Source organism: Aquarana catesbeiana, linkage group LG07, assembly GCF_042186555.1.
Source record: "Aquarana catesbeiana isolate 2022-GZ linkage group LG07, ASM4218655v1, whole genome shotgun sequence".
In the NCBI taxonomy this organism is placed as follows: Eukaryota; Metazoa; Chordata; class Amphibia; order Anura; family Ranidae; genus Aquarana; species Aquarana catesbeiana.
Genome location: NC_133330.1, coordinates 278,576,195 through 278,603,488, shown reverse-complemented (window position 1 = coordinate 278,603,488; position 27,294 = coordinate 278,576,195). Strand labels below are relative to the sequence as shown.

General features: G+C 44.6%; 1 protein-coding gene across 1 annotated transcript in view; it reads right to left on the bottom strand.

The window, feature by feature from the left end:
• SEC16B (SEC16 homolog B, endoplasmic reticulum export factor) overlaps positions 1-27,294 on the bottom strand; it is a 367,224-nt gene that overhangs the window by 325,042 nt on the left and 14,888 nt on the right. The window contains exons 3-4 of the mRNA XM_073592046.1: positions 22,313-22,641; positions 6,965-7,071 (exon numbers count right to left, since the gene is read on the bottom strand). Of these exons, the coding sequence (XP_073448147.1) occupies positions 6,965-7,071; positions 22,313-22,605 (400 nt within the window). The 5' untranslated portion in view covers positions 22,606-22,641. The remainder of the gene's footprint in view (positions 1-6,964; positions 7,072-22,312; positions 22,642-27,294) is intronic.

Sequence of the window (27,294 nt, the reverse complement as noted above, 5' to 3'; positions counted from 1 at the left end):
TCCGGCATGGATCTACCCAAATTCTTTTAAAGCTTGGACAACATCAGGCATTCAGACACTAAATGACTTCATAGCATCTAAATCATTCCTTTCATTCCCATCGCTTAGAGAAAAATATGATCTACCAAACTCTGAGATATTTAGATATCTCCAAATCAAAAATTTCTATACACCATTCCTAAAGGGGGATACACCATTATCCCAATTATCCATTTTTGAATCAATCTGTACAAAAGATCCACTTGCTAAAGGTACAATTTCATCACTTTATAATCAATTATATGGAGTAGCAAATCTTAATAGACCCTCTTACGTTCAGAGGTGGGAGGAGGACCTGGGACGAACTTTAGAAGACACGGACTGGTCTAACATATGGCTCACATCTAAGTCATCTTCACCCAACATCTTAGCACTGGAGACAAATTATAAAGTCCTAACTCGCTGGTACCTTGTACCCGCTAGAGTGGCAAAATATTCACCTAATACCTCAGCTCTTTGTTTTCGAGGATGCCCAGAAATAGGCACATATTTACACATATGGTGGACGTGCCCAGTAATCCAAACCTTCTGGAAGGAAGTTTTCGTGATTGCATCTAAAATATTTAAAAAGATAATACAACCAGATCCATATTTAACTTTACTTAATCTAAAACCGGAATGGTTAACACTCTCTCAATTCAAACTTATGATCCAACTAATAACGGCTGCAAAACAAACAGTGGCCAAGGCATGGAAATCTCCTACATTGGTACTAGCAGAAACAATTCACAGAATGAATAATACAATGTCCCATGCTAAGATGGTAGCCATCGATCAAAATCAAATTCCAAAATTTGAAAAACTTTGGCACCCTTGGATAAAACAACAGTTCCTGTCAAATTTCAATGACTCTGTCCTGTTGCCATGGTAACAGATTAAATGACTTACAGAGACACCCATTCTAAGGCTTCAAAGAGAACTAAAAAGAATAATAAACTGACGAGCGGGACAACCTTGTGGACCATACCTCTACCTTTCAACCCTTTTTCTTCTTTCTCTTTCCTTTTCTCCACCTTACGATTAAAGCTCATTATCAGAATTTATTTGACCTATATACACTCTACTTGTAAACAATATGTATAGTAGGTATAAATCATTTAAATACCTACAAAAGTAACTAAGGAAATGATATATATCTTTAATTTAGGTTTACGTGAACCCAATGTTTAATATTTGAAATTTCATGATATTTACCTATATAAACCCTACTGTAAAACAATGAGCTTACTTTATAGATCCTTGTAAACTTACTTTATGTATCTTTATAACATTGTATACTCAATAAACTTCTTTTGACAAGGAAAAAGGATGGTCGGCACCCAGCTATGACTAAGGACTAACATCTGAAATGCGTAGGTTGTTTTTACAGCATTGTACACAGGGCTTTTTTTCTGGCGGAACGCACTGGAACTGCGTTCCACCACCTATTTTCAGGCATTCTGTCTGTAAACAAACTTCCTAATCTCTGTATAGCCTGCGCTCCGCCTCTCCCGGAGGGAACACAGATAAACCTCTGTACAGCTGAGCTGTGTGTAGTCCTGTGCGTTTCCTCCGCCCCGCAGATGATCCATGGTCTTTGCTTCCCTGCTGAGACGGAGTGTGACAGTGGTGATCGGTTAGTAATGTGATCTCAGGGAGGGGGTGTGGCCAGCCTCGTCAGTGCTGTGCTTGCCATGCAGACATGGTAAGTCACTAAAGTCAATGTGTGTGCTGCATTGTGCTGCTGTAGATAGATTTAGATTAGTTTGTGGAGTGGACTGTCTGTATTTAATACCGGATCATCCGTCCCTCTCCCTCATCCCCACCCCGGATCATCCATCCCTCTCCCTCATCCCCACCCCGGATTATCAATCATCCATCCCTCTCCATCATCCTCATCCCCACCCCGGATCATTAATCATCCATCCCTCTCCCTCATTCCCATCCCGGATCATCCATCCCTCTCCCTCATCCCCACCCCGGATCATCCATCCCTCTCCCTCATCCCCACCCCGGATCATCAATCATCCATCCCTCTCCATCATCCTCATCCCCACCCCGGATCATCCATCCCTCAACCTCATCCCCACCCCGGATCATCCATCCCTCTCCCTCATCCCCACGCCGGATCATCCATCCCTCTTCCTCATCCCCACCCCGGATCATCCATCCCTCTCCCTCATCCCCACCCCGGATCATCCACCCCTCTCCATCATCCTCATCCCCACCCCGGATCATCCATCCCTCTCCCTCATCCACACCCCGGATCATCCATCCCTCTCCCTCATCCCCACCCCGGATCATCCATCCCTCTCCCTCATCCCCACCCCGGATCATCCATCCCTCTCCCTCATCCCCACCCCGGATCATCCATCCCTCTCCCTCATCCCCACCCCGGATCATCCATCCCTCTCCATCATCCTCATCCCCAGCCCGGATCATCCATCTCTCTCCCTCATCTTCATCCCCACCCCGGATCATCCATCCCTCTCCCTCATCCCCACCCCGGATCATCCATCCCTCTCCCTCATCCCCACCCCGGATCATCCATCCCTCTCCATCATCCTCATCCCCACCCCGGATCATCCATCCCTCTCCCTCATCCTCATCCCCACCCCGGATCATCCATCCCTCTCCCTCATCCCCACCCCGGATCATCCATCCCTCTCCATCATCCTCATCCATCCCTCTCCATCATCCTCATCCCCACCCCGGATCATCCATCCCTCTCCCTCATCCCCACCCCGGATCATCCATCCCTCATCCCCACCCCGGATCATCCACCCCTCTCCCTCATCCTCATCCCCACCCCGGATCATCCATCCCTCTCCCTCATCCTCATCCCCACCCCGGATCATCCATCCCTCTCCCTCATCCCCACCCCGGATCATCCATCCCTCTCCATCATCCTCATCCATCCCTCTCCATCATCCTCATCCCCACCCCGGATCATCCATCCCTCTCCCTCATCCCCACCCCGGATCATCCATCCCTCATCCCCACCCCAGATCATCCATCCCTCTCCCACATCCACACCCCGGATCATCCATCCCTCTCCCTCATCCACACCCCGGATCATCCATCCCTCTCTATCATCCCCACCCCGGATCATCCATCCCTCTTCCTCATCCTCATCACCACCCCGGATCATCCATCCCTCTCCATCATCCTCATCACCACACAGAATCACCCATCCCTCTCTTGGAGAGGGAGGCAAATGATTCTGGGTGGGGATGAGGATGAGAGTTACATTGTGGAGAAGGATGCGGATGATGACTCAGTGGGATCGTCAGTGGGCGGATTCGGTAGGACAGCCAGTGGGTGGGCCCTGGGGAATGTTGGGGGCCCAGGCATAAAGCTGTGTAAGGGCCCCAAAATTTCCAATGGCTGCCCTGCCTCCTTCTGCTGCGCACTGCCCCGAGGGTTCGAACGGAGCTTGTGAGAGCGGAAGGCGGAGTTATCAGTACTCCGCGGCTCTGCCCCGCCCCTCAGTGCTGTGCGGGAGATCGGACTGGCGCCATGTGTCGGATGTGGATAGTGATGGTAAGTAGCCTGTCAGGAGGTCTTCCTCCTACACCTCCTCACTAGCCCCAGGTGTGTTGTAAAAAAAATTCACACTCAATGGGGTTGTGCTGTGTGGTCTCCTGACTGGGTTGGGCACTCTTTCCCTGGGCACTCTTTGCTGGGCAGTCTCTTTCCCTGGGCACTCTTTAATGGGCAGACTCTTTGCTGGACTAAGTTGGGCGGTCTCTTTGCTGGGCGGTCTCTTTGCTGGACTAATCCGGGTGTTCTCTTTGCTGGACTAATCTGGGCGGTCTCTTTGTTGGGCTGGGCGGTCTCTTTGCTGGGCAGTCTCTTTCCCTGGGCACTGTTTGCTGGGCAGTCTCTTTCCCGGGCAGTCTTTTTGCTGGACTATATCTGGGCGGTCTCTTTGCTGGACTATATCTGGGCGGTCTCTTTGCTGGACTAATTTGGGCGGTCTCTTTGCTGGACTAATCTGGGCGGTCTCTCTGCTGGGCAGTCTCTTTGCTGGACTGATCTGGGCGGTCTTTTTGGTGACAGTCTCTTTGCTGGGTCGAGCGGTCTCTTTGCTGGACTATGCTGGGTGGCCTTTTTGCTGGTGGTCTCTTTGCTGGGAATGTCTCTCTGCTGCACATTTGGGAATGTCTCTTTGCTCAATATATTGGTATGTATGCTTTGGTCCATGTGAGTCGCAGGCCTAAGCTGGGCAGTCTTTTTGCTGGACTAAGTTGGACGGTCTCTTTGCTGGACTAAGCTGGGTGGTTATTTTGCTGGGCTGGATAGTCTCTTTGCTGGACTAAGCTGGGTGGTCTCTTTGCTGGACTGTGGCTGTCTCTAATGCACTGGGAATGGCTCTTTGCTGCACATGTGGGAATGTCTGTGCCGCACATGTGGGAATGTCTGTGCCGCACATGTGGGAATGTCTGTGCCGCACATGTGGGAATGTCTGTGCCGCACATGTGGGAATGTCTCTGTGCCGCACATGTGGGAATGTCTCTGTGCCGCACATGTGGGAATGTCTCTGTGCCGCACATGTGGGAATGTCTGTTCCGCACATGTGGGAATGTCTCTGTGCCGCACATGTGGGAATGTCTCTGTGCCGCACATGTGGGAATGTCTCTGTGCCGCACATGTGGGAATGTCTCTGTGCCGCACATGTGGGAATGTCTCTGTGCCGCACATGTGGGAATGTCTGTGCCGCACATGTGGGAATGTCTGTTCCGCACATGTGGGAATGTCTCTGTGCCGCACATGTGGGAATGTCTGTGCCGCACATGTGGGAATGTCTGTGCCGCACATGTGGGAATGTCTGTGCCGCACATGTGGGAATCTCTTTGCTGCACATGTGGGAATGTCTGTGCCGCACATGTGGGAATCTCTTTGCCGCACATGTGGGAATGTCTCTGTGCCGCACATGTGGGAATGTCTCTGTGCCGCACATGTGGGAATGTCTCTGTGCCGCACATGTGGGAATGTCTGTGCCACACATGTGGGAATGTCTGTTCCGCACATGTGGGAATGTCTCTGTGCCGCACATGTGGGAATCTCTTTGCTGCACATGTGGGAATGTCTCTGTGCCGCACATGTGGGAATCTCTTTGCTGCACATGTGGGAATGTCTCTGTGCCGCACATGTAGGAAAGTCTGTGCCGCACATGTGGGAATCTCTTTGCTGCACATGTGGGAATGTCTGTGCCGCACATGTGGGAATGTCTCTGTGCCGCACATGTGGGAATGTCTGTGCCGCACATGTGGGAATCTCTTTGCTGCACATGTGGGAATGTCTCTGTGCCGCACATGTGGGAATGTCTGTGCCGCACATGTGGGAATCTCTTTGCTGCACATGTGGAAATGTCTCTGTGCCGCACATGTGGGAATGTCTGTGCCGCACATGTGGGAATGTCTGTGCCGCACATGTGGGAATGTCTGTGCCGCACATGTGGGAATGTCTGTGCCGCACATGTGGGAATGTCTGTGCCGCACATGTGGGAATGTCTCTGTGCCGCACATGTGGGAATGTCTCTGTGCCGCACATGTGGGAATGTCTCTGTGCCGCACATGTGGGAATGTCTGTGCCGCACATGTGGGAATCTCTTTGCTGCACATGTGGGAATGTCTCTGTGCCGCACATGTGGGAATGTCTCTGTGCCGCACATGTGGGAATGTCTGTGCCGCACATGTGGGAATCTCTTTGCTGCACATGTGGGAATGTCTCTGTGCCGCACATGTGGGAATCTCTTTGCTGCACGTGTGGGAATGTCTCTGTGCGGCACATGTGGGAATGTCTGTGCCGCACATGTGGGAATCTCTTTGCTGCACATGTGGGAATGTCTCTGTACCGCACATGTGGGAATCTCTTTGCTGCACATGTGGGAATGTCTGTGCCGCACATGTGGGAATCTTTGCTGCACATGTGGGAATGTCTCTGTGCTGCAGGGAATGTCTCTTCGTGGTCGTCATGCTGCTACTGATGTCAGAAGCAAGGAGAGAAGCAATGAAGATGCATATGACAAGAACGCTGAAATCATCTTGAAATGTCTCTGAGCTTCCTTTTGGTAAGTATTCCAAATTTTTGCACATTTTACTGCATTGCTTTTTATTTAATTCCATACAATTACTTTTATAGCCCCCCAAATTTTTTTTGCATCCCTGTTCTCTAAAGGAGCTGTTCTAGGGGCGGTCCTAGGGGTGGGTAGGGGCGTGGCCAGGGGAGGGGGGTTGAGTTCCACCACCTTTTCTCTGAGAAAAAAAGCCCTGATTGTACATGTTTACTTAATAAAGAAATATTATTTTTTGGATGTCATCATGAGTACCGACCATCCCTTTCCAAACAATGGAGTATGATTCCTCCCACTGACACCAACGATGGAGCACGATCCCTCCCACTGACACCAAAGATAAGGCATACTTCCTCCTACTGACTAAAGGCGCTATGACGTTTACTTATTCCCAGTGACCACCACGCCTCTAGTTTCACTGACCCCGGGGCATTTTCTACTCTCACTGGCCACAGTTCGGACCTCCTAAAGTCTTAAGGACAGTAAACTGGCCCTTTGTTTAGAAATATTGGAGATCCCTGCTCTATTGCATACCTCCCAGCTTTCTGAAATAATAACAAGGGACACTTTTTAACACACAGTATGTAGGCAAAGGTAATGTCCCTGCTGCAGCCACGGCTGGGAGCTATGCTATTAGTTAGTAAGCCTCCCCGTCACATTAACCAACCAGTAGCTGGTTTTGATGGGTGATAATTACATAAGTTGATAAGACCTGCAAAAGAGATGATTATGGCCTTTTTTCATAATTAAATCACATTGAGGTACGGGGGGGAAAAAGAACTTACTAAATGCTTGAAACTAATTAAAATAGTTATACCAGTCTTCAGCTACCACTATAGATCGAACCAAACAGTAGGAAGAATGTACCTGTTTCTGCAGAGACAATAGCCGTAGGATCATAACGGTAGTTTCTGTTGCCATAGTTTTCTCTATGTACAGCTTCATAAAACCCGTATCTTTCATCATATTCCTGCCTGGAAAGACAGGATCAGGTCAAGCAAAGGCAAGGAGAGGGCAGCATTGTTTCTGAAGTTGTCTTCCTATTAGTTGGAATAGGCGTGTATTATTAAAGAAAAGTCTGCAAAATCCAAAGCATCGTGAAATAAACAGAGATAGCAGCATTGCTAAAATATATATCTATAGATATAGAGATATATCTAGATATATCTCTATATCTATAGATATCTATATCTATATCTATATCTATATCTATATATATATAGCGAGCCTTTTCTATTTTTGTTAGTGATTCACATGCTTTATGGTTCCTTAAAAGAAACTTGTACTGAAAGTGTATGGAGGTTAGGCACAGCTTAGTTCTCACTAATTCCCAATAATCTGACGGCAGAGCAGGTACTAAGAGCAAATTATTCTAAGCGTCTGGTTTAAAAGGTGAGCTAATTTGCATATCAGCTTCAGACATGCTTTTTAATAGATATATTAAGCAATCTAAACCATAGGATCTCATCCAGTGCTGCATATACACCAGAATATGTTACTAAAAGGTACAGAAGAGGGTGTTTCTAGTTGTTTAAAGTTGTTCTAAGGTCTAAACCAGTGTTCTCCAAACTGCCACCTGGGGGGCCAGATGTGGTCCTTTGTTTGTCTTTATCTGGCCCTTGGGGTACTATTTCTCCAACTTATATGAGGAACTGTTCCTCCCACTGACACCAACAATTGGTCATAATTACCACCACTGACACCAACAATACAAAGAACTACCACTGACACCAAAAATGGGGCATCATTTCTGCAACTGACACCAACGGTGGGGCACTTTTCCTCCCACTGACACCAATGATGACATATTGTTTGCTCCCACACTATTAATGAATAGGATTGAAGTGAAATAAATAGGGACTTTAAATGAACGCATGGTCTGGTAAGGCACCATTGTTCCATCCCTCTGGACTTTAAATGAAACTGTAGCCTGGTAAGGCTACAAATTTCCATCCCTGTCGTGCATCAAAAGGGGAAAAAAGCAGGGGGAGTGGGACTTTATATGAAGCACTAGGTTGCAGAGAGGTAAATAGGTGAAAAATACAAGTTTTATTAATTGCCATCTGAAATAAGCATCCATAACATTTGATTACAACAGTAATGATATACATTGGTACATGGCATAAATTCATAAAAACAGTATCATGTAAAATGGCAATTAATCATCCTTCCAGGGTTCACCAATATGGTCATTGCATAAACAATAATACACCTTAAAACTTGCAAAACCCATGGCCTTGTTGGTCCTAATGAGGGTATTGAATGTAAACTTGGTGTTCTAGTAATGTTAATTAGAAGTAAAACGTATGGCAGCTCTACGCGTTTCGTGGCTAGAGGGCCACTCATCAGGAGCGAGCACAAGATATATCTATAAATAAAGGATGAAATATTATAATAAGGGTAAGTGAGTACGGTAATGGGGTGTAGAACCCTCAAATCAATTACCTGTTACTATTGGGTGTCAGAATAGTTTTGGCGCGAAAGCGGGGTACCATGACTCTCCGGATAAATGCTCCCAACCGGGAGCCGCGGCGGACATTTCGTCCAAGATACCCAGACAAGCGTCGGCCAGAGCAGGCACAAGAAGGCAAGGTAACCTGGGGGGGATTGAAAAGTGTTCCATAGTAAACTAGACAGGAATGAACAGAGGGGAAGTGTGTGAGTGGAGCCGATTGGAGGGCGGTGAAGGAGGTGAAGAGCTGGCCACTAAGGCCTGGGAATGGGTGTGAAGAAAAAAGGGGGAATGAATACTGGTGATGGCCACCGGTCAAGAGTGAAACGTAAAAGGACCAGGGGGAGAGGTGAGAGTGACAAAGGTGGGGAAAGGGGACAAGTGGATGACTGCCGTGGAAGATGGTGCATAGGGATAGGAGGAAAATGATGTGGATGGACAAATTACCTTGGCTGAATGCAACAGCCGTGTGTGCAGCTCAAAATTGAACAGTGAGGGAAGCCTTGACTACTGGTGCACGCCCTAGGGACGCCCATATAGGCGCCGGGACGATGACGCCGCCGACGTCACGCCAGCGCAGCAGAGGGGGCGGGGGAAGACCGGTGGTAGGAGGAGTCCAGCAGGCGCTCGATCCTCCGCCATCGGAAGTCCCCCAATCTGCCCACGAGCGTGGTCGCCGCAAGCATGGGCGGAGCAGCGCTGAGTAAGCACCGCACGTCCAGTCTGGGATGCGCGACGTTGACGTGCAGTGACGGCACCCGCACCTTCCCAGACAAAGGGGGAGGGGCCGCCAGGCACGTCACAGCTCCCGGAAGTGGAGAACCAGCCGGGCAGCAGGCAATCCCGACTAAGTTCACACCACCTCTAGAGCTGAACCCAAATAGAGTCAGTTGATGTTGGAGCATAAATGGAAGAAGATGATTGAAAAACATACAATTAGTTAACAGGGTAGCTAAATTAGGAAATGTACGAGGATCAAAAGGATTTAACATGGGAACAAGGTTGCAAAAATGGGGGGTAATGCTGATGTAGATAGTAGAGCAAGCCAAGTTTTTCCATCCCTATGAATATTAATGAATAGGATTGAAGGGAAATAAATAAGGACTTTAAATGAACGCATGGTCTGGTAAGGCACCATTGTTCCATCCCTCGGGACTTTAAATGAAACTGTAGCCTGGTAAGGCTACAAATTTCCATCCCTGTCGTGCATCAAAAGGGGAAAAAAGCAGGGGGAGTGGGACTTTATATGAAGCACTAGGTTGCAGAGAGGTAAATAGGTGAAAAATACAAGTTTTATTAATTGCCATCTGAAATAAGCATCCATAACATTTGATTACAACAGTAATGATATACATTGGTACATGGCATAAATTCATAAAAACAGTATCATGTAAAATGGCAATTAATCATCCTTCCAGGGTTCACCAATATGGTCATTGCATAAACAATAATACACCTTAAAACTTGCAAAACCCATGGCCTTGTTGGTCCTAATGAGGGTATTGAATGTAAACTTGGTGTTCTAGTAATGTTAATTAGAAGTAAAACGTATGGCAGCTCTACGCGTTTCGTGGCTAGAGGGCCACTCGTCAGGAGCAAGCACAAGATATATCTATAAATAAAGGATGAAATATTATGATAAGGGTAAGTGAGTACGGTAATGGGGTATAGAACCCTCAAATCAATTACCTGTTACTATTGGGTGTCAGAATAGTTTTGGCGCGAAAGCGGGGTACCATGACTCTCCGGATAAATGCTCCCATCCGGGAGCCGCGGTGGACATCTCGTCCAAGATACCCAGACAAGCGTCGGCCAGAGCAGGCACAAGAAGGCAAGGTAACCTGGGGGGATTGAAAAGTGTTCCATAGTAAACTGGACAGGAATGAACAGAGGGGAAGTGTGTGAGTGGAGCCGATTGGAGGGCGGTGAAGGAGGTGAAGAGCCGGCCACTAAGGCCTGGGAATGGGTGTGAAGAAAAAAGGGGGATTGAATACTGGTGATGGCCACCGGTCAAGAGTGAAACGTAAAGGACCAGGGGGAGAGGTGAGAGTGACAAAGGTGGGGAAAGGGGACAAGTGGATGACTGCCGTGGAAGATGGTGCATAGGGATAGGGGGAAAATGATGTGGATGGACAAATTACCTTGGCTGAATGCAACAGCCGTGTGTGCAGCTCAAAATTGAACAGTGAGGGAAGCCTTGACTACCGGTGCCCGCCCTAGGGACGCCCATATAGGCGCCGGGACGATGACGCCGCCGACGTCACGCCAGCGCAGCAGAGGGGGCGGGGGAAGACCGGTGGTAGGAGGAGTCCAGCAGGCGCTCAATCCTCCGCCATCGGAAGTCCCCCAATCTGCCAGCGAGCGTGGTCACCGCAAGCATGGGTGGAGCAGCGCTGAGTAAGCACCGCACGTCCAGTCTGGGATGCGCGACGTTGACGTGCAGTGACGGCACCCGCACCTTCCCAGACAAAGGGGGAGGGGCCGCCAGGCACGTCACAGCTCCCGGAAGTGGAGAACCAGCCGGGCAGCAGGCAATCCCGACTAAGTTCACACCACCTCTAGAGCTGAACCCAAATAGAGTCAGTTGATGTTGGAGGATAAATGGAAGAAGATGATCGAAAAACATACAATTAGTTAACAGGGTAGCTAAATTAGGAAAAGGATTTAACATGGGAACAAGGTTGCAAAAATGGGGGGTAATGCTGATGTAGATGGTAGAGCAAGCCAAGTGTTTCCATCCCTATGAATATTAATGAATAGGATTGAAGGGAAATAAATAGGGACTTTGAATGAACGCATGGTCTGGTAAGACACCATTGTTCCATCCCTCGAGACATTTTCTACTCCCACTGGCCACAGTTCGGCCCCCCTAAAGCCTGAAGGACAGTAACCTGGCTCTTTGTTTAGAAAGTGTGGAGACCCCCGCCCCGGTGTAAACATTTTTTACCTTAAAGTAGAAGTCCACCTAACACTAAAAACTCTAAATCTACAGGCATTCACAATCTAAGACTAACCTATCTAGCCCTGTAAAGAAGAAATCGCTATACATACCTTTTTTGAAGCCGGTCAGGTCCCACTCTGTCAGTGGTGATTTTGCTGTGTAGGCAGGTGCACGAGAGACAGTCGACAACGGAAGCCCCATAGTAAGTCTATGGATGATGTGACTTCCCAGGCATTTCCCTTCTGCAGAGATTCCGCCACTGGAGACGGGACCGGAGCAGCTTTAAAAAAAAGCTATATATAGCGATTTCTTCTTTACAGAGCTAGATACAGTAGGTTAGTTTTAGATTATAGAAGCCTGTATATTTAGAGATTTTAGTGTTAGGGTGGACTTCTACTTTAATGAATTTCCTGCATTAAGATAAAAAATGTTTATCTACTGTTTTTTAATCTCCCCTCCCCCACCACTTACCTGTCTACTCTGATCAAACCAGTGCTGTCCCGGGTTGCAGGTCCTCTCCCTTCACCTCTTTGTCTCATAGGAGCTCTCAGTCTAATCCTGTGAGGAGGGAGCGGGGGGCAGGGGGGAGCTTGGCAGCGCGCCCACACAGGTGCACCTGCAAGCAGAAGGAGTGGACAGTGCTAACAGAGGGGGACTGCTAAAGAATAAGAGACTGTTCTATGCAATATCGTTACTAAACCCAGGACCCTGTATTCACTATGTCTGGTCTCCCACAGTACACAGAACATGGAAATAAAATTATTTTAGTAAATATAAACTGCTAAATACTAGCGCTGCACGGTTAATCGTTAAAAAATCGTGATCTCGATTCAACGATCTCGATGCAGAATTTCCAGATTCATTCATGTAACAAGTGTAGAGAGTTCTCTGCTCACTCAGCTGTCAAAAGAAAAAAAACGGGCAGCCTGACAAATTTTTCGCAACATTGTCTGCACTGGTAGATAACTATAAGCATTGTAACTTTTCATTCTTAGATCAAAGGAATGAACTTAGGTCTGTAAATGAGGGAAGTTTAACCACTTAAAGACGACACCTTTATCTGACACTTGTTTCTTACAAAGTTAAAATCTGTATTTTTTGCTAGAAAATTACTTGGAACCCCTAAAAATTATATATATTGTTTTTAACAGAGACCCTAGGGAATAAAATGGCGATTGGTGCAATATTTTATGTCACACTGTATTTGCACAGTGGTCTTTCAACAAATGCAATTGTTTGGGAAAAAATACAGTTCAATGAATAAAAAAAACTAAGCTAAACAGTAAAGTTAGCCCAATTTTTTGTATAATGTGAAAGATGATGTTACGCCGCGAGAATTGTGAGAAAATTGTGATCTTTATTCTAAGCAAAAAAATTGTGATTCTCATTTTAGCCAGAATCGTGCAGCTCGACTAAATACCTTTTATCATCAGCAGTATATAGCAGTCTTGTGACTTCTATCAGTGTCTGGTTAAGGCTTGTAGGAGAAGTTTTCATTCTCCTCTGACCGTCCTATGAGGCTGCTGGACCCCTGACCCTCTGTCAGGACAATGCTGATTGGCCCTGTGGTGATCACATGCATCCTCCCAAGAATAAAAAAAACCCTAGCATAACAATACACACCAAACCGAGTATGTGCAGAGTGCCTCCAAAGGCAGATTAAACAGTCTTTTTACACAATGAGCAGGTTTAACCCCTTAGGTTCCACAGTGAGTATAACAATCATGCTTTACTGCATATACAGACTGATTTTACTGTTGTGGGTTTAGTAACACTTTAAGTATAAACCTCTTTTTTATTTTAATTAAAAAAAGATAAGCTATAGTGTAACTTTAAAGTGTAAAATGTTTTAGTTTTGAGTGAGGAATATGGTTTTTATTGCTGCCCGTGTCTCCATTGAGGAGATTTATCCTCTTTCTTTATCATGGTAACCCATGTCTCTTGTACAGAAAGTGGAATATCCAAAGGTTCTCACAGGAACAAAAAGTTAGGGAAAATCTTCCAGTGGAGACACCTATGCCAGAGACAGCTGTCTTAGAGGGAATGTCCTCTCCCTTTTTCTATCATTTCCTGTTCTATTTCTGGGTCTCAAAGTGAAAAAAAGCTGTTAACTGACAGGTTTCTTAACAATTCCCTCTTCAAAACTAAAACGAAATTTGGCTTTGCATATGTTTTAAAGCTAAATTTCTTGATAGTGGTGCTCACGACCCTCAATATGTCATAATAGATGCTATGGCTATACAGGCTTATATACTAAATTAATTCCGTTGAAGCTAACAAATTCTCTATACAATGTGACGTTACGATAGCAAATTTGAAATGTATATTTCTATCTACGTGTTAATGTACGATATACTTGTGTATTGTATACCTCTCCTTTCTTAATAAAATAAGATTGAACTAAAGCTAAAGTTCTTGACAAATAGTAAGTGCTGGACAGAGTGACCTCCCATCTGACTGTGATTGCACAGGTTTGGTGCTATCATTGTGAAAAAGACAAAGTGTAGCGCTAAGTATGACATAACAACAATAAACTCAAATGATAAATGTGTATAAACATATAAACAAGTTTAGTGAACGTGCAAAAGTCCAATTATCACTGGTGTGAACAAAAAAATTTGTGAAAGTTCAAATAAACATAGAGAAAAATACTAGAAAAACGCTTTCTCTCCACGTTGCTTTTTATACTTTTACTACTCGTGATCACCGGTATTTTTTGTATTCATCTATTATGATGTATTGTACTTTTTAAAATAAAAACCTCTCCATTTTTGACCTGCACCATATGAAGCTTCTCCATTTTTTCTTATCCTTACCCCGGTTCCATTGAGCCTATCTGTATACACCATCAACCTCAAGAAGGCTCCCCTATTGGGTGGAGGTTCCATGCTTCATTGAGAGCCATTTGAATCCAGGAACATGGTTGGATCATCACTGTCGAGGAGTGGAACTACCCTCTTTGGAGTGATTCTCTTCCTGCAAACCCCTAACCCTGAGGCATTCGGCCTACACAAGCCTGATTGACCCACTACTGCTGGTAAGTACTGTAGGTCTACTGTATCCGGTAAGAGTACCCATCTATATTCCTTTGATAGAGGATTCCCTTACTTCTACAGCTTCACAGCCAGTCACATATTCTTTGCATCACCCTTATTCCATTGAGGATTCACAAGTTACGTACTAGATGGACACGTTTTTCTAGTATTTTTCTCTTCTATGTTTATTTGAACTTTCACAATTTTTTTTTTTTTTGTTCACACCAGTGAACATTGGACTTTTGCACGTTCACTGAACTTGTTTATATGTTTATACACATTTATCATTCCTGTTTATTGCTGTTATGTCATTTACTTAGCACTATACTTTGTCTTTTTCACATTTGTCGGGACTTTGTTTGTTTCAGTGTTAGCAGCTTTTTTGTTACATTTTGGTTTAGCGCAGTAATTTCCCAAATTTTTTCACATTGGCACTATCATTGCTCAGTGGAACCAAATGGGGCAGTATAGTCTCTCCAGTAAGAAACCAGTGACACCTATAATCTTTTTAGCATCCACTGACAATCCACGTAAGAGGGCACTTTGCCACAGACCAGCAACATTGGGTGTACTACACCACTAACCATCAACATAAGTCAGCACTACACCACTGACCACCAAAGTAAGAGTGCCAAATAATGATCACTAATCTAGGAGGGTACACCACCACCGGCCAACAACAAAAGGGGTCATTTCACCACTGACTACCAATGTAAGGGAGGAACTGACCTTCAGTGTAAGTGTAGGTATAAAATGTATATACTGTACTAGAAATAAAATACCCTGTCTGTACATCTGTTCTGTTTTGGGATTCAATAAATGCTAATCTCTCTGGAGAACCGAGTTGCTCCGGAAGTTAATTTAAACTGGAGAGTAGTTTGCATAGTATACACTCCTGTTTCCATAGTAACACTAATAATTACAATAATAATTATTAGTCATCACCTATATATTTACATCAGTCAGGAGGCATTTCACCTTCAACCACTAACATAAATTGAAACTTCACCTCTGACCTCTAAAGTAGGGGGACACCTCTCCACGGACCACTAATGTAAGGGGGCACCGTGTATTCAGCAAATAGGTTCACTTTCTGTGTAACCATACCACTTTAATTCATACCCACCATTCAGCTTGATGGGGCTACATGTACCATTAGCCGTAGCACACCAAGTGCATTGCACCTTTTCTCTCTTTAATGTACCCAAGGGTTCTGCCTTTCAAGACTGGGAACACTTTGTTACACTGACCAGCCTCCTGATCACTACCTCTAAAGGTAGTGACCAGGAGGCTGGTTAGTATACCAAAGTGATCACTAATCTAAGAGGGCACAGCATCACTAACCAACAATATAAGGGGTAATTTCACCACTGACTACCAATGTAAGGGAGCAACTGACCCTCAGTGTAAGGAGGCACTTCACCTACAACCGCCAATATCAATGGAAACTTCACCTCTTACCACTAAAGTAAGTGTCAGCTCTTCACAAACCACTAACGTAAGGGGCACAATGTATTCAGTAAGTAGGTCCACTTTCTGTGTAACTATACCCCTTTATGTCATACCCATCATTCAGCTTGAAGTGGCTACATGTACCATTAGCCACAGCACACCAAGTGCATTGCACCTTTTCTGTCTTCAATGTACCCAAGGGTTCTAGGATTGTGCTTCCAACTTTCAAGACTGGGAACACTTTGGTTTACTTACCAGCCTCCCGGTCACTACCTCTAAAGGTAGTGACCAGGGGGCAGGTCAGTAGAAGGAACATTAACAGGAACTGACAGCACCACCACCCTGTGATCCTTTTCAAAAGAGGGTAAATATTACCAGTGTCATGCCGTGATGAGTTTCAGCCTATGCAGGCCTTAGTCATAACCATATCTATATGACTAAGGCCTGCATAGGCTGAAACACATCAACTGTTTTGCTCCTGGTATTTTACTCTAACATCATTTTCAATGAAGAAGATTGGATTTTAACCTTCCGAGTTGCCAGCTCCTTTGACTGTTGGTCAGTAGAAGGTACCTTCTGCACCTTACTTTTGGTTAGCAAAGTTGCACGACTACAGAAATAGGCTAATAGTGAAGTGTGGAACCAGGAAGCCGATCTCTATTAACACAGTGGAGGTCCTAACTCTTTTAAGTAAGTATGAAATTTAGTAATTTATAATGCCACAGAATGACCAAGCACAGCTTGATCAACAAATTAACCTTAGCGTGTTGACTCGATAATTAAGATGCAGCAGCACCGTCTGCTCTCTCCTCCTCTAAGCATGCTCCCTTTTCAGCACATGTGCACTGTAAGAAGACATTATTGGCTACTAATTGAGGTATTCCCTCTCCAAAACAGAGCATTAGAGCAGTCTGACACTAGTAGTCTTACACTAGCTGCATTTAAATACACATTTAATAATTTGCCAATGAACACATAACTTCAACGATTAGTGTATTTTATATCTGCCTGGTGTTTATCTTTAAGAAAAAGCATTTAGCAATAAGAACCCCTTATTAAATAAGAGCCATATATGCCTTGTGCTACAGTAGTGCCACTAGCTCCTAGTGAATTGATTTTCTGAAATACTGATCTAGCCCCTTCCATGGTTTATGATGGACAGATACAATTTAATGCATCTGTGGCTGACCTTTAATTTAACTGAACAAGTGTTTTCTAGAGAATTACACACTGTTCTTTACAGAGATAAAATGTGCCCTAAAAAGATGAACTAACAAATCAATAGATTAAAAATAACTCTACCTTTTTTTAATACAGCATCTTTACATGGTATGAAGATAATAGTTGTAAATATGTGCAGCACTCATGCTGCAGCCGTCGGCATCCCTCTAGCTGTATAGACAGCAGTCTAACATAATCATTATCCTCTGTTTCAACAAATAAAACCATTTCATACCTTGCCTCGAATATGTCTCCATCACTACATTTCACTTGTATGTCAGATTATCGTCCGAGGTTACTGGTTGTGCATACCTGCATATATACACAGTACAAAAAAAAAGTATACAGTATCTCACAAAAGTGAGTACACCCCTCACATTTTTGTAAATATTTTATTATATCTTTTCATGTAACAACACTGAAGAAATGACACTTTGCTACAATGTAAAGTAGTGTGTGTACAGCTTGTATAACATTGTAAATTTGCTGTCCCCTCAAAATAACTCAACACGCAGCCATTAATGTCTTAACCGCTGGCTTATGTTGGAATACTGCCCAGTCTCCGAAGGGAGGGGATCATGCTCTGCTTCATTATGTCACAGTACATGTTGGCATTCATGGTTCCCTCAATGAACTGTAGCTCCTCAGTGCCGGCAGCACTCATGCAGCCCCAGACCGTGACACCCCCACCACCATGCTTGACTGTAGGCAAGACACACTTGTCTTTGTATTCCTCACCTGGTTGCCGCCACACACGCTTGACACCATCTGAACCAAATAAGTTTATCTTGGTCTCATCAGACCACAGGACATGGTTCAGTAATTCAGGTCCTTAGTCTGCTTGTCTTCAGCAAACTGTTTGTGGGCTTTCTTGTGCATCATCTTTATTAAAGGCTTCCTTCTGTGACGACAGCCATACAGACCAATTTAATGCAGCGTGTGGCGAATGATCTGAGCACTGATAGGCTGACTCCCCACCCCTTCAACCTCTGCAGCAATGCTGGCAGCACTCATACGTCTATTTCCCAAAGATAACCTCTGGATATAACGCTGAGCACGTGCACTCAACTTTTTTTGGTCAACCATGGCGAGGCCTGTTCTGAGTGGAACCTGTCCTCTTAAACCGTTGTATGGTCTTGGCCACCGTGCTGCAGCTCAGTTTCAGGGTCTTTGCAATCTTCTTATAGCCTAAGCCATCTTTATGTAGAGCAACACTGAAGAAATGACACTTTGCAACAATGTAAAGTAGTGCGTGTACAGCTTGTATAACAGTGAAAATTGCTGTCCCCTCAAAATAACTCAACACACAGCCATTAATGTCTAAACCGCTGGCAACAAAAGTGAGTACACCCCTAAGTGAAAATGTTCAAATTGGGCCCAATTAGCCATTTTCCCTCCCCGTAGTCATGTGACACGTTAGTGTTACAAGGTCTCAGGTGTGAATGGGAAGAAGGTGTGTTAAATTTGGTGTTATCGCCCTCACTCTCTCATACCGGTCATTGGAAGTTCAACATGGCACCGCATGGCAAGAAACTCTCAGAGGATCTGAAAAAAATCATTGTTGCTCTACATAAAAATGGACTAGGCTATAGGAAGATTGCCAAGACCCTGAAACTGAGCTGCAGCACAGTGGCCAAGACCATACAGCGGTTTAACAGGACAAGTTCCACTCAGAACAAACCTCGCCATGGTCGACCAAGGAAATTGAGTGCACATGCTCAGCGTCATATCCAGAGGTTATCTTTGGGAAAAAAGAGGTATAAGTGCTGCCAGCATTGCTGCAGTGGTTGAAGGGGTGGGGGATCAGCCTGTCAGTGCTCAGACCATATGCCACACACTGCATCGATCTGCATGGCTGTCGTCCCACAAGGAAGCCTCTTCTAAAGTTGTTGCACAAGAAAGCCCACAAACAGTTTGCAGACTAAGCACACAGATTACTGGAACCATGTCCTGTGGTATGATGAGACCAAGATAAACTTATTTGGTTCAGATGGTGTCAAGCGTGTGTGGTGGCAACCAGGTGAGGAGTACAAAGATAAGTGTGTCTTGCCTACAGTCAAGCATGGTGGTGGGAGTGTCATGGTCTGGGGCTGCATGAGTGCTGCGGTAACTGGGGAGCTACAGTTCATTATGGGAACCATGAATGCCAACATGTACTGTGACATACTGAAGCAGAGCATGATCCCCTCCCTTCGGAGACTGGGCCGCAAGGCAGTATTCCAACATAACAACCCCAAACACACCTCCAAGATGACCACTGCCTTGCTAAAGAAGCTGAGGGTAAAGGTGATGGACTGGCCAAACATGTCTCCAGACCTAAACCCCATTGAGCATCCTCAAATGGAAGGTGGAAGAGCGCAAGGTCTCTAACATCCACCAGCTATGTGATGTCGTCATGGAGGAGTGGAAGAGGACTCCAGCGGCAACCTGTGAAGCTCTGGTGAACTCCATGCCCTAGAGGGTTAAGGCAGTGCTGGGAAATATTGGTGGCCACACAAAATAGTGACACTTTGGGCCCAATTTGGACATTTTCACTTAGAGATCTAATCACTTTTGTTGCCAGCGGTTTAGACATTAACCTCCCTGGCGGTATGATTATGTCAGATTTTTGAATCTCAAAGCGGTACATTGTTTTGCATAGAAATTTGGCGTTTTATATTGTAGGCCTGTAATTCCTGGTAATAACACACTTAAATCTGTCCAAACAACAGTCTAGTAGACATCCCGGGTATGATAAAGTTTGAAACACAAAATCATAAATTATAATATAATAAATAACTATAAATAATTATAAAAAATAATAATAATAATAATTATAAAATTAATTTCCCCACGATTCACTATCGTTCAATTCTGCAAGTGTTCTAATTTATTATCGCTGTTTTCTAGCTGGTCTAAAACTGCTTTTGATGTAAAGGGACACTTTTTGGTTGCCATGGACAATCTCAAGTTTCCAGGCAGAAAACAGTATATATAATATAAAACTGCATGCAGGACACTGAATAAGGTACTAGGGACAAAAGGGAGGTGAAATAATTTGATACAGTAATGTAATCTGTAAGATTACAGTGTACTGTATGTGTTATGTTTTTTGTACTTTTTGAATTTGCCACCGGGCTCTGCCCCTATGCTTCACGACGCTCGCATGGAACGGAGCCCGGCACACACAGCATTGGGCGGAGGACACAGCCCACAGACATCGCAGGATGCTGGTGACAAGGTAAGTAACCTGGACCAGGATCCTGAGATGCAATCCCGAGTGTAGCTCGGGGTTATCGCTAATGGTACTGAAATTTAAACCCGAGCCACATTTGGGATTACCGCCAGGGAGGTTAATGGCTCTGTGTTGAGTTAAGTTGAGGGGACAGTTGAGTTATGTTGAGGGGTGTACTCACTTTTGTTGCCAGCGGTTTAAACAATAATGGCAGTGTGTTGAGTTATTTTAAGGGGACAGCAAATTTTCACTGTTATACAAGCTGTACACTCACTACTTTACATTGTAGCAAAATGTAATTTCTTCATTATTGTCACATGAAAAGATATAATAAAATATTTCCAAAAATGTGAAGGGTGTACTCACTTTTGTGAGATACTGAATATATATATCAACTTTAATAAAAGGCCCTGTCAATCTTCCAAGACACTGTACCTGAACTCTCAACTCTCGGGTGACATTACTCCTTCATAACTTCAACCGGCCTCCAGAAGCAAAGAGAGGAAGCCCTGTGTAAGTTCTAAAGTCGTATCTTGGAGCTTATACAGGATTAAGGTCTTTCCACCTTTCAAAGTGTTGCAGCGCTAAGCTTCTGAGCAGCTAATTATTATGTAGCAACACTGTGGGAAGAATGGGAGATCATCAAATGCTCCCCATAACCAGAAGGATCAAGTATTTCTCTTTATTTTCAGTGGGCAAATTGAGGACAGCAGTTTAGTTGATCTTTTGCTTTGCCCTGAATGAGCAAACTACAGGTTCACTTAAAACAAGGGTCTCAAACTGGCGGCCCTCCAGCTGTTGCGAAACTACAAGTCCCATGAGGCATTGCAAGTCTGATAGTTACAAGCATGACTCCCTTAGGCAGAGGCATGAAGGGACTTGTAGTTTCGCAACAGCTAGAGGGCCGCCAGTTTGAGACCCCTGACTTAAAGGATTAAGGTTCCTACAGACATTTGAGAACATATACCTGATCCAACTATGTTTAGATCAGGAGAGCATTCATATGTCTGTAGGCCTCCTGGGCAAGAAGTCCTAGGTCAGGCCAGCATCAGCAATGTTAACTAAACCCTCCTATCCTTTTCAGCCAAAGGAAGCTGCCATGTTAGCATCAGATTGATCTTAAACTGCCATAATGCCGTACGTGTGATCAGTTATCATAGCAGCCATTTGATGGTTTGACATGTAACTCTTTTTTGAAACTGTTAAATCAATAGGTTTAGTTCCACTTTAACATGCAATGTTGACAATCCAGCGTTGGAAGATTAAAGGAGCGCTCCACCCAAAAGGCAAAGCTCCGCTTGTCTGCCTCCTCCCTCCTCCGCTGCCACATTTGGCACCTTTTGGGGGGGAGGGAGGAGCGGGTACTTGGTTTTGACAGGTACCCGCTCCCACTTCCGGCTCAGTTTGCCGCGGTGAAGTGAGCCGGAAGTTCGGCACCACCTCCTTCCACCCACAATTGGCCCATTCACAAAGCGCAGCACAATTTCCGCATGTGCAGTAGAAAACCGGCTGTAAAGCCGCAAGGCTTCACTGCCAGTTTCCCTTAGCCAAAATGGCAGAGCCAGCCCCCAAGAGCTGATTCATGAATCGGCTGGGGTGAGGACACCGCTGGATGCGTGGACAGGTAAGTGCCCTAATAGTAAAAACCGGCAGCTACAGTTTTTTGGGGGGGCCCGTAACTCCTATTTAATGTATTGAGCTAAAAGAATAATAAACATAGCGTATTAAATCACAACAACCCTTACGAACCTTCACCAATATGCATAAACAGAATTTAGGCGATTGTATGGTCAATGCACTTTGAACATCCTCATTGCGCTTTGCTTAAACTGATTAATTGTTCTTGTTATTGGTCTATGTCTTTAGGTTTGTATTGTCATATTCTTTGAGGGGCTCTCACCTGGACAAAGGCCGATATGGCTCTCTTCTGTCACTCTTCTCATAAATTTCTGCCCTTGATGCTGGGCGCCTAGTCTCTACATGCCTGGGCATGTTAGCAGGATATCGGGAATGGTAGTCCATCCACGGACCATGCCATGCTTGATTACCACCTTGCATGGGATACTGTTGATAATATCCATAGTCGCTAGTCCTGTAAGGATGCAGAGAAGGAGGGGGGTACATTCCTCTCCACGGGGGCATTCCAGCAGCTGGCCTGCTCTGGTTAATCCAAGGAGGAGCACTATGATCCATTGCACTCAAGGAATGCCACCAACGAGTTACACCTTTCTAAAATACAAAAATAGCAAACTTTACCAATACTCCCTATAATTATTCAACACATAAAAGTCCAATAAACAAAAAAGTAACATTTTGTATATCTTTATGTTTTATTATCAGTATAAAAAACACATTTAGATTTCTAGTGTTAACAAAAAAAAGGTTACAAAATCAAATGATCAGTTATTATTCATCAAGAAGAATAAGGCAATTTGAGATAAACAGTCTTTAAACTTTTGTATCTTTGTCGTTGTGAAAAATTTTGATCTAGGAACCTTGAGAATTATCACTACCATATCTATCAAATATTTTATGCTTTTTAAACTGAACTCCAGACAAGCTTGTAAATACACATTACATGTTTGGGAGCTGTTTTATCTACCAAAGGATTTGCACTTCTGTGCATTCAGTCCTGAGATTTAAACAGTCATTCAAGACAACGCACCACTTTCTTTTTGAGTTTTGTAGGAGAAATACATGTACAGTATGTCCCCTCTTCACCCTCAGTCTGCAGACTGGATAGTTAAAGGGCAGCAAGGAACTGATATGGTCATCATTCTGCCTTACTCTGCTCTCTCTTCCTTGTCAGCACACTTGCATACAGCACAACTGATCCCCCCCACCTCAGTCTTTCCTCTCCTATTCTGAGCTCTGCTATACAGGGGATTACAAGAAGCTAAAATCAAGTCAAATTTAGGTAGTATTAGTACATTTGTTGTATTAAAAAAAAAAAAAAAACATTTAAAGCCCAACTCTGGATGGCAGAAAAAATTACCCTTGCAGAGCGCCCCCAACACTGCAAGGGTTAAATGCTCATTTAGTATAGGGGTATGGGAAAAAGCTGTAATATGTACCTTATTTCTAACTCTCACAGGCTTCCTCCCAGCTGCATGACCAATTCCTCGAAAGAGCTTCTCTTTGTCGCTTCTCCAATTTCAGACTTCTCCATGTCACTGCATACAATGCAGGACAACTAGTCCTGCATTTTACTGGTCCAGACCATTTGGTGGTAGGGGGATTATGGTGTGGGGTTGTTTTTCAGGGGTTGGGCTTGGCCCCCTCTTAAGGCGTTAGCATGCCAAGACATTAAAGTTCATGTGCGTGTAAAATCAGGCGTCCCAATACTATTGGTAATACAATGTAAATGGTGAGGAAGGCAAAGCAGAGTGACTGGGATTTATTATCTATAATTACAGTTCCACTTAAATTCCTGATCAGATTAACACACTGAGAATGTCTATAAAGGTCTTTCTCTTGTTTTAGACGGTGTGGAATGGTCAATTCTTTTTTATGCAGAGGCTGACTGGATCAATATTAATTTTTTAATGTGTACTTATCCTTTAAAGCTCACTACATACTATGTATGTTTCCTAGATTTAAAAAAAAAACAATATTTATGTTTTTTCATGCTTTACAGTTTTATATTTACAGCAAAATCTAACCTACAAAAAATTAAAAAAAAAACCCCACAATATCCGAATAGAATAATTTTAAACTGCAATTTCAGATAGATTTTAAAATTGTTCAGGTGACTGCTGTGGATATCCAGAAAACAAAGCTGCAGGAAGCCTGTGGCCCAGTACTGGGCTATGACCTGATGGTTATATGTCCCTCTAATTCAGTGGTTGTCAATCAGAGGGTCGTAGCCCAGTACTTGGCCACAGCCTTGGTTTCCTGTCTTGGGCAGAGATTTGGGGGTCCTTCTGGCCAGCTCTGGCTGCCCTGGGTGCCTGACAGTCCCACAGCAAAGTGATGTACACTGAGCTGGTGGGAGGAAAACTTGCTGCTTTGCCTTTGTTCCAGAGGCCAGCAGTGGTGCAGGACAGCATGGATCTTGGTATTATGGAGGATGCTACTAATGCCTGCAAGCCCAAGCCTATGACACTGCAGTGGAGCCCCACTTGGTGACTGGTGTCCCACCTGGAGCTGGAGGGGGCATGAGGAGCTTGCTGATCAGCACTTAAAAATACACAAGAGCCTTTGAAGGCCACCAGATTCAGCTGAACTGTAGCACACATGGTAGGTTGTCAGGGTAGCATGCAATCTACTGCTGGGATGTTGTGTGTGTGTTGCTCTGGGCGGTGGATAGGGTTGCCACCTGTTCGGGATTCACCCGGACAGTTCGGGTTTGGAGTCATGCATCCAGGTTTCAGACTGTCGGACACATTATTCAGACCGGACTAAGTCTCCCCACTCCCCCCTTCTTTCTCCTGCCTCTAAGTTAGTACGCTAAGGTAAATCAGGGTTCTCAGAGCACTCATTACATCAGAGCTCCCCTTTACACCAGAGGGCACAGTGCTCCCCTTTACATCAGAGTCCTCTTCGTACACCAGAGCTTCCTTTTGTTAGAGTCCCCAGAGTTCTCCCTTACATCAGAGTCTGCAGAGTCCCTCCTTACAGCGAAAAGGAACTCTGTGAGTTCAGATGTGAAAGGGGAGCTCTGCAGATTCAGATGTAAAAGGGGAACTCTGTGGACTCTGATGTAAAGGGGGACTCTTGTGATCTTGTGATTAGCATTGTTTATCTATGCATACTATGAAAAAAAATTGCTGTGCCACGCCAAAGTGTTCGGGTTTGACTTGAAGAAAAGGTGGCAACCCTAGCGGTGGATAGCTTGGTGTATGCACTCACTTTCACATTCTCCTCCTGGGCTCTTTTCTATTGCTGGAGTTGCACACTGTCCTCATTCAGAAAACTTTGCCTTACTGTCTGCCAGGCTTAGTGCTGCCCAGGTGATCGCTCTTCTTTCATCGATACCCGGTTTGAAATTGGTTGCAATCACTGTGCAAAAATGTCTGCTCCAGGGACTTAACATTAAAAATGTAAATTAATAATATGCAGAGTACTAGAGTTGTAACTAATAGGAACCAATCATATTTTGCTGTTTATTTTTGGAGAAACATTAAACCAGAATTTGATTGGTTGCTCTGGGATACTGGTATCATATTTCTGCAATTTTTACAGCAGAACTCAGCCTGGGAAAGTGAGAATCTACATAAGGAGCAAATCAGTTGTGCTAACGTGCTGACAGGAAGAGAAAGCAGACAGGAAGTAGAACTCATCAGTCAGCTGCTTCTCCTTTCAATGTCCAGTCACAGGCTAAGAAAGGACAAGACCTGTAACTGTTCTTTAACCACTTGACCTCCAGAAGATTTACCCCCCCCCCCTTCTTCATGACCAGGCCATTTTTTGCGATACGGCACTGCATTACTTTAACTGACAATTGCGCAGTCATGCAACGCTGTTGCAAATAAAATGTATGTCCTTTTTCCCCACAAATAGAGCTTTCTTTCAGTGATATTTGATCACCTCTGTGTTTTTTATTTATTGCACTATAAACAAAAAAAAAAAAAAAAGCAATATTTTTAACTGTCTGCTATAAAACACATCCAATAAAAATTTTTTAAAAAACCCCAATTTCTTTCTAAATTTAGGCCAATATGTATTCTGCTGCATATTTTTGGTAAAAAAAATCCCAATAAGCGCATATTGATTGGTTTGCGCAAAGGTTATAGCGTCTACAAACCATGGTATATTTGTATTTATTTATTTTTTACTAGTAATGGCATCGATCAGCGACTTATTGCAGGACTGCTAAATTGCGGTGGAAATTTTGACACTTTCTGGGAACCAGTGACACTAATACAGTGATCAGTGCTAAAAATGTGCACTGTCACTGTACTAATGATATTGGCTGGGAAGGGGTTAACATCAGGGGTGATCAAAGGGTTGACTGTATGCCTAGCCAGTGTTTTACTATACTGTGTGAAGTGTTTTTACTAGGGGAGGAGATGCAATTTATTCCATGCTTTGAAGGGTCACAAATTTCATCTCTTACCTCCTGTCAAAACGGTGATCTGCCTTGTTTACATAGGCAGATTGCAGTTCTGTCTGCCTGACGATCGGCAAGTGCGAGTGGACATCAGGTACCGTTCACCCGCTGATCAGCTTCTGCTGTGTGTCAGGTAGGGCGGCACGCATGCGCACCCCCCCCCCCCACCTGAAAGTGTTGGATCATGTCTACATACAGTACGTGATCCCATGCACAGGTGCCGCCCTGTAGCAGGAAAACTGCTATAGGGCGGACCTTAAGTGGTTAAAGCTGAACTCAAGGGATTATCTGTAATGTGTACCTACATTGGCACAATGTAAGTATGCATATCTATTACCTGATGGACCGCTGGGGAAGCTAAAAATTACTGCAGTAGTTGTATAGCAGAGATCTGATGGTTCTGTGAAAGTGGCTTCACCCCTGCACGCAGAAAAGAGGTGGTCGCTCATTTGACACCATTCATTCATAGAACACCTTGTATTTTTTTTTTTTCAGTGAATAAAGAGCATTCTCCGATTAGATGAGGTGGTGATTGAAAGGAATTCTGGTTCTGGGCGGCCATCCTTGATTAATTCGGCAAGCCACTTGGACCCTCGGTACCGGGAGAGACCCCCTGTATTTTTGGGGTGTCTCCCGGCACTGGGGGTCCAAGTGGCTTGCTGAATTAATCAAGGATGGCCGTCCAGAACCAGAATTCCTTTCAGCGATTGTGATGCCACCACCCCTCCTCTCTACCTCGTCCCATCAGAGAGCGTCTTGTAGTCATTAAGGGCCAATTCACGCTATGTGTGGTGACAGAAGTTTTAAGGCATGTTAAAATGTCTGTCACC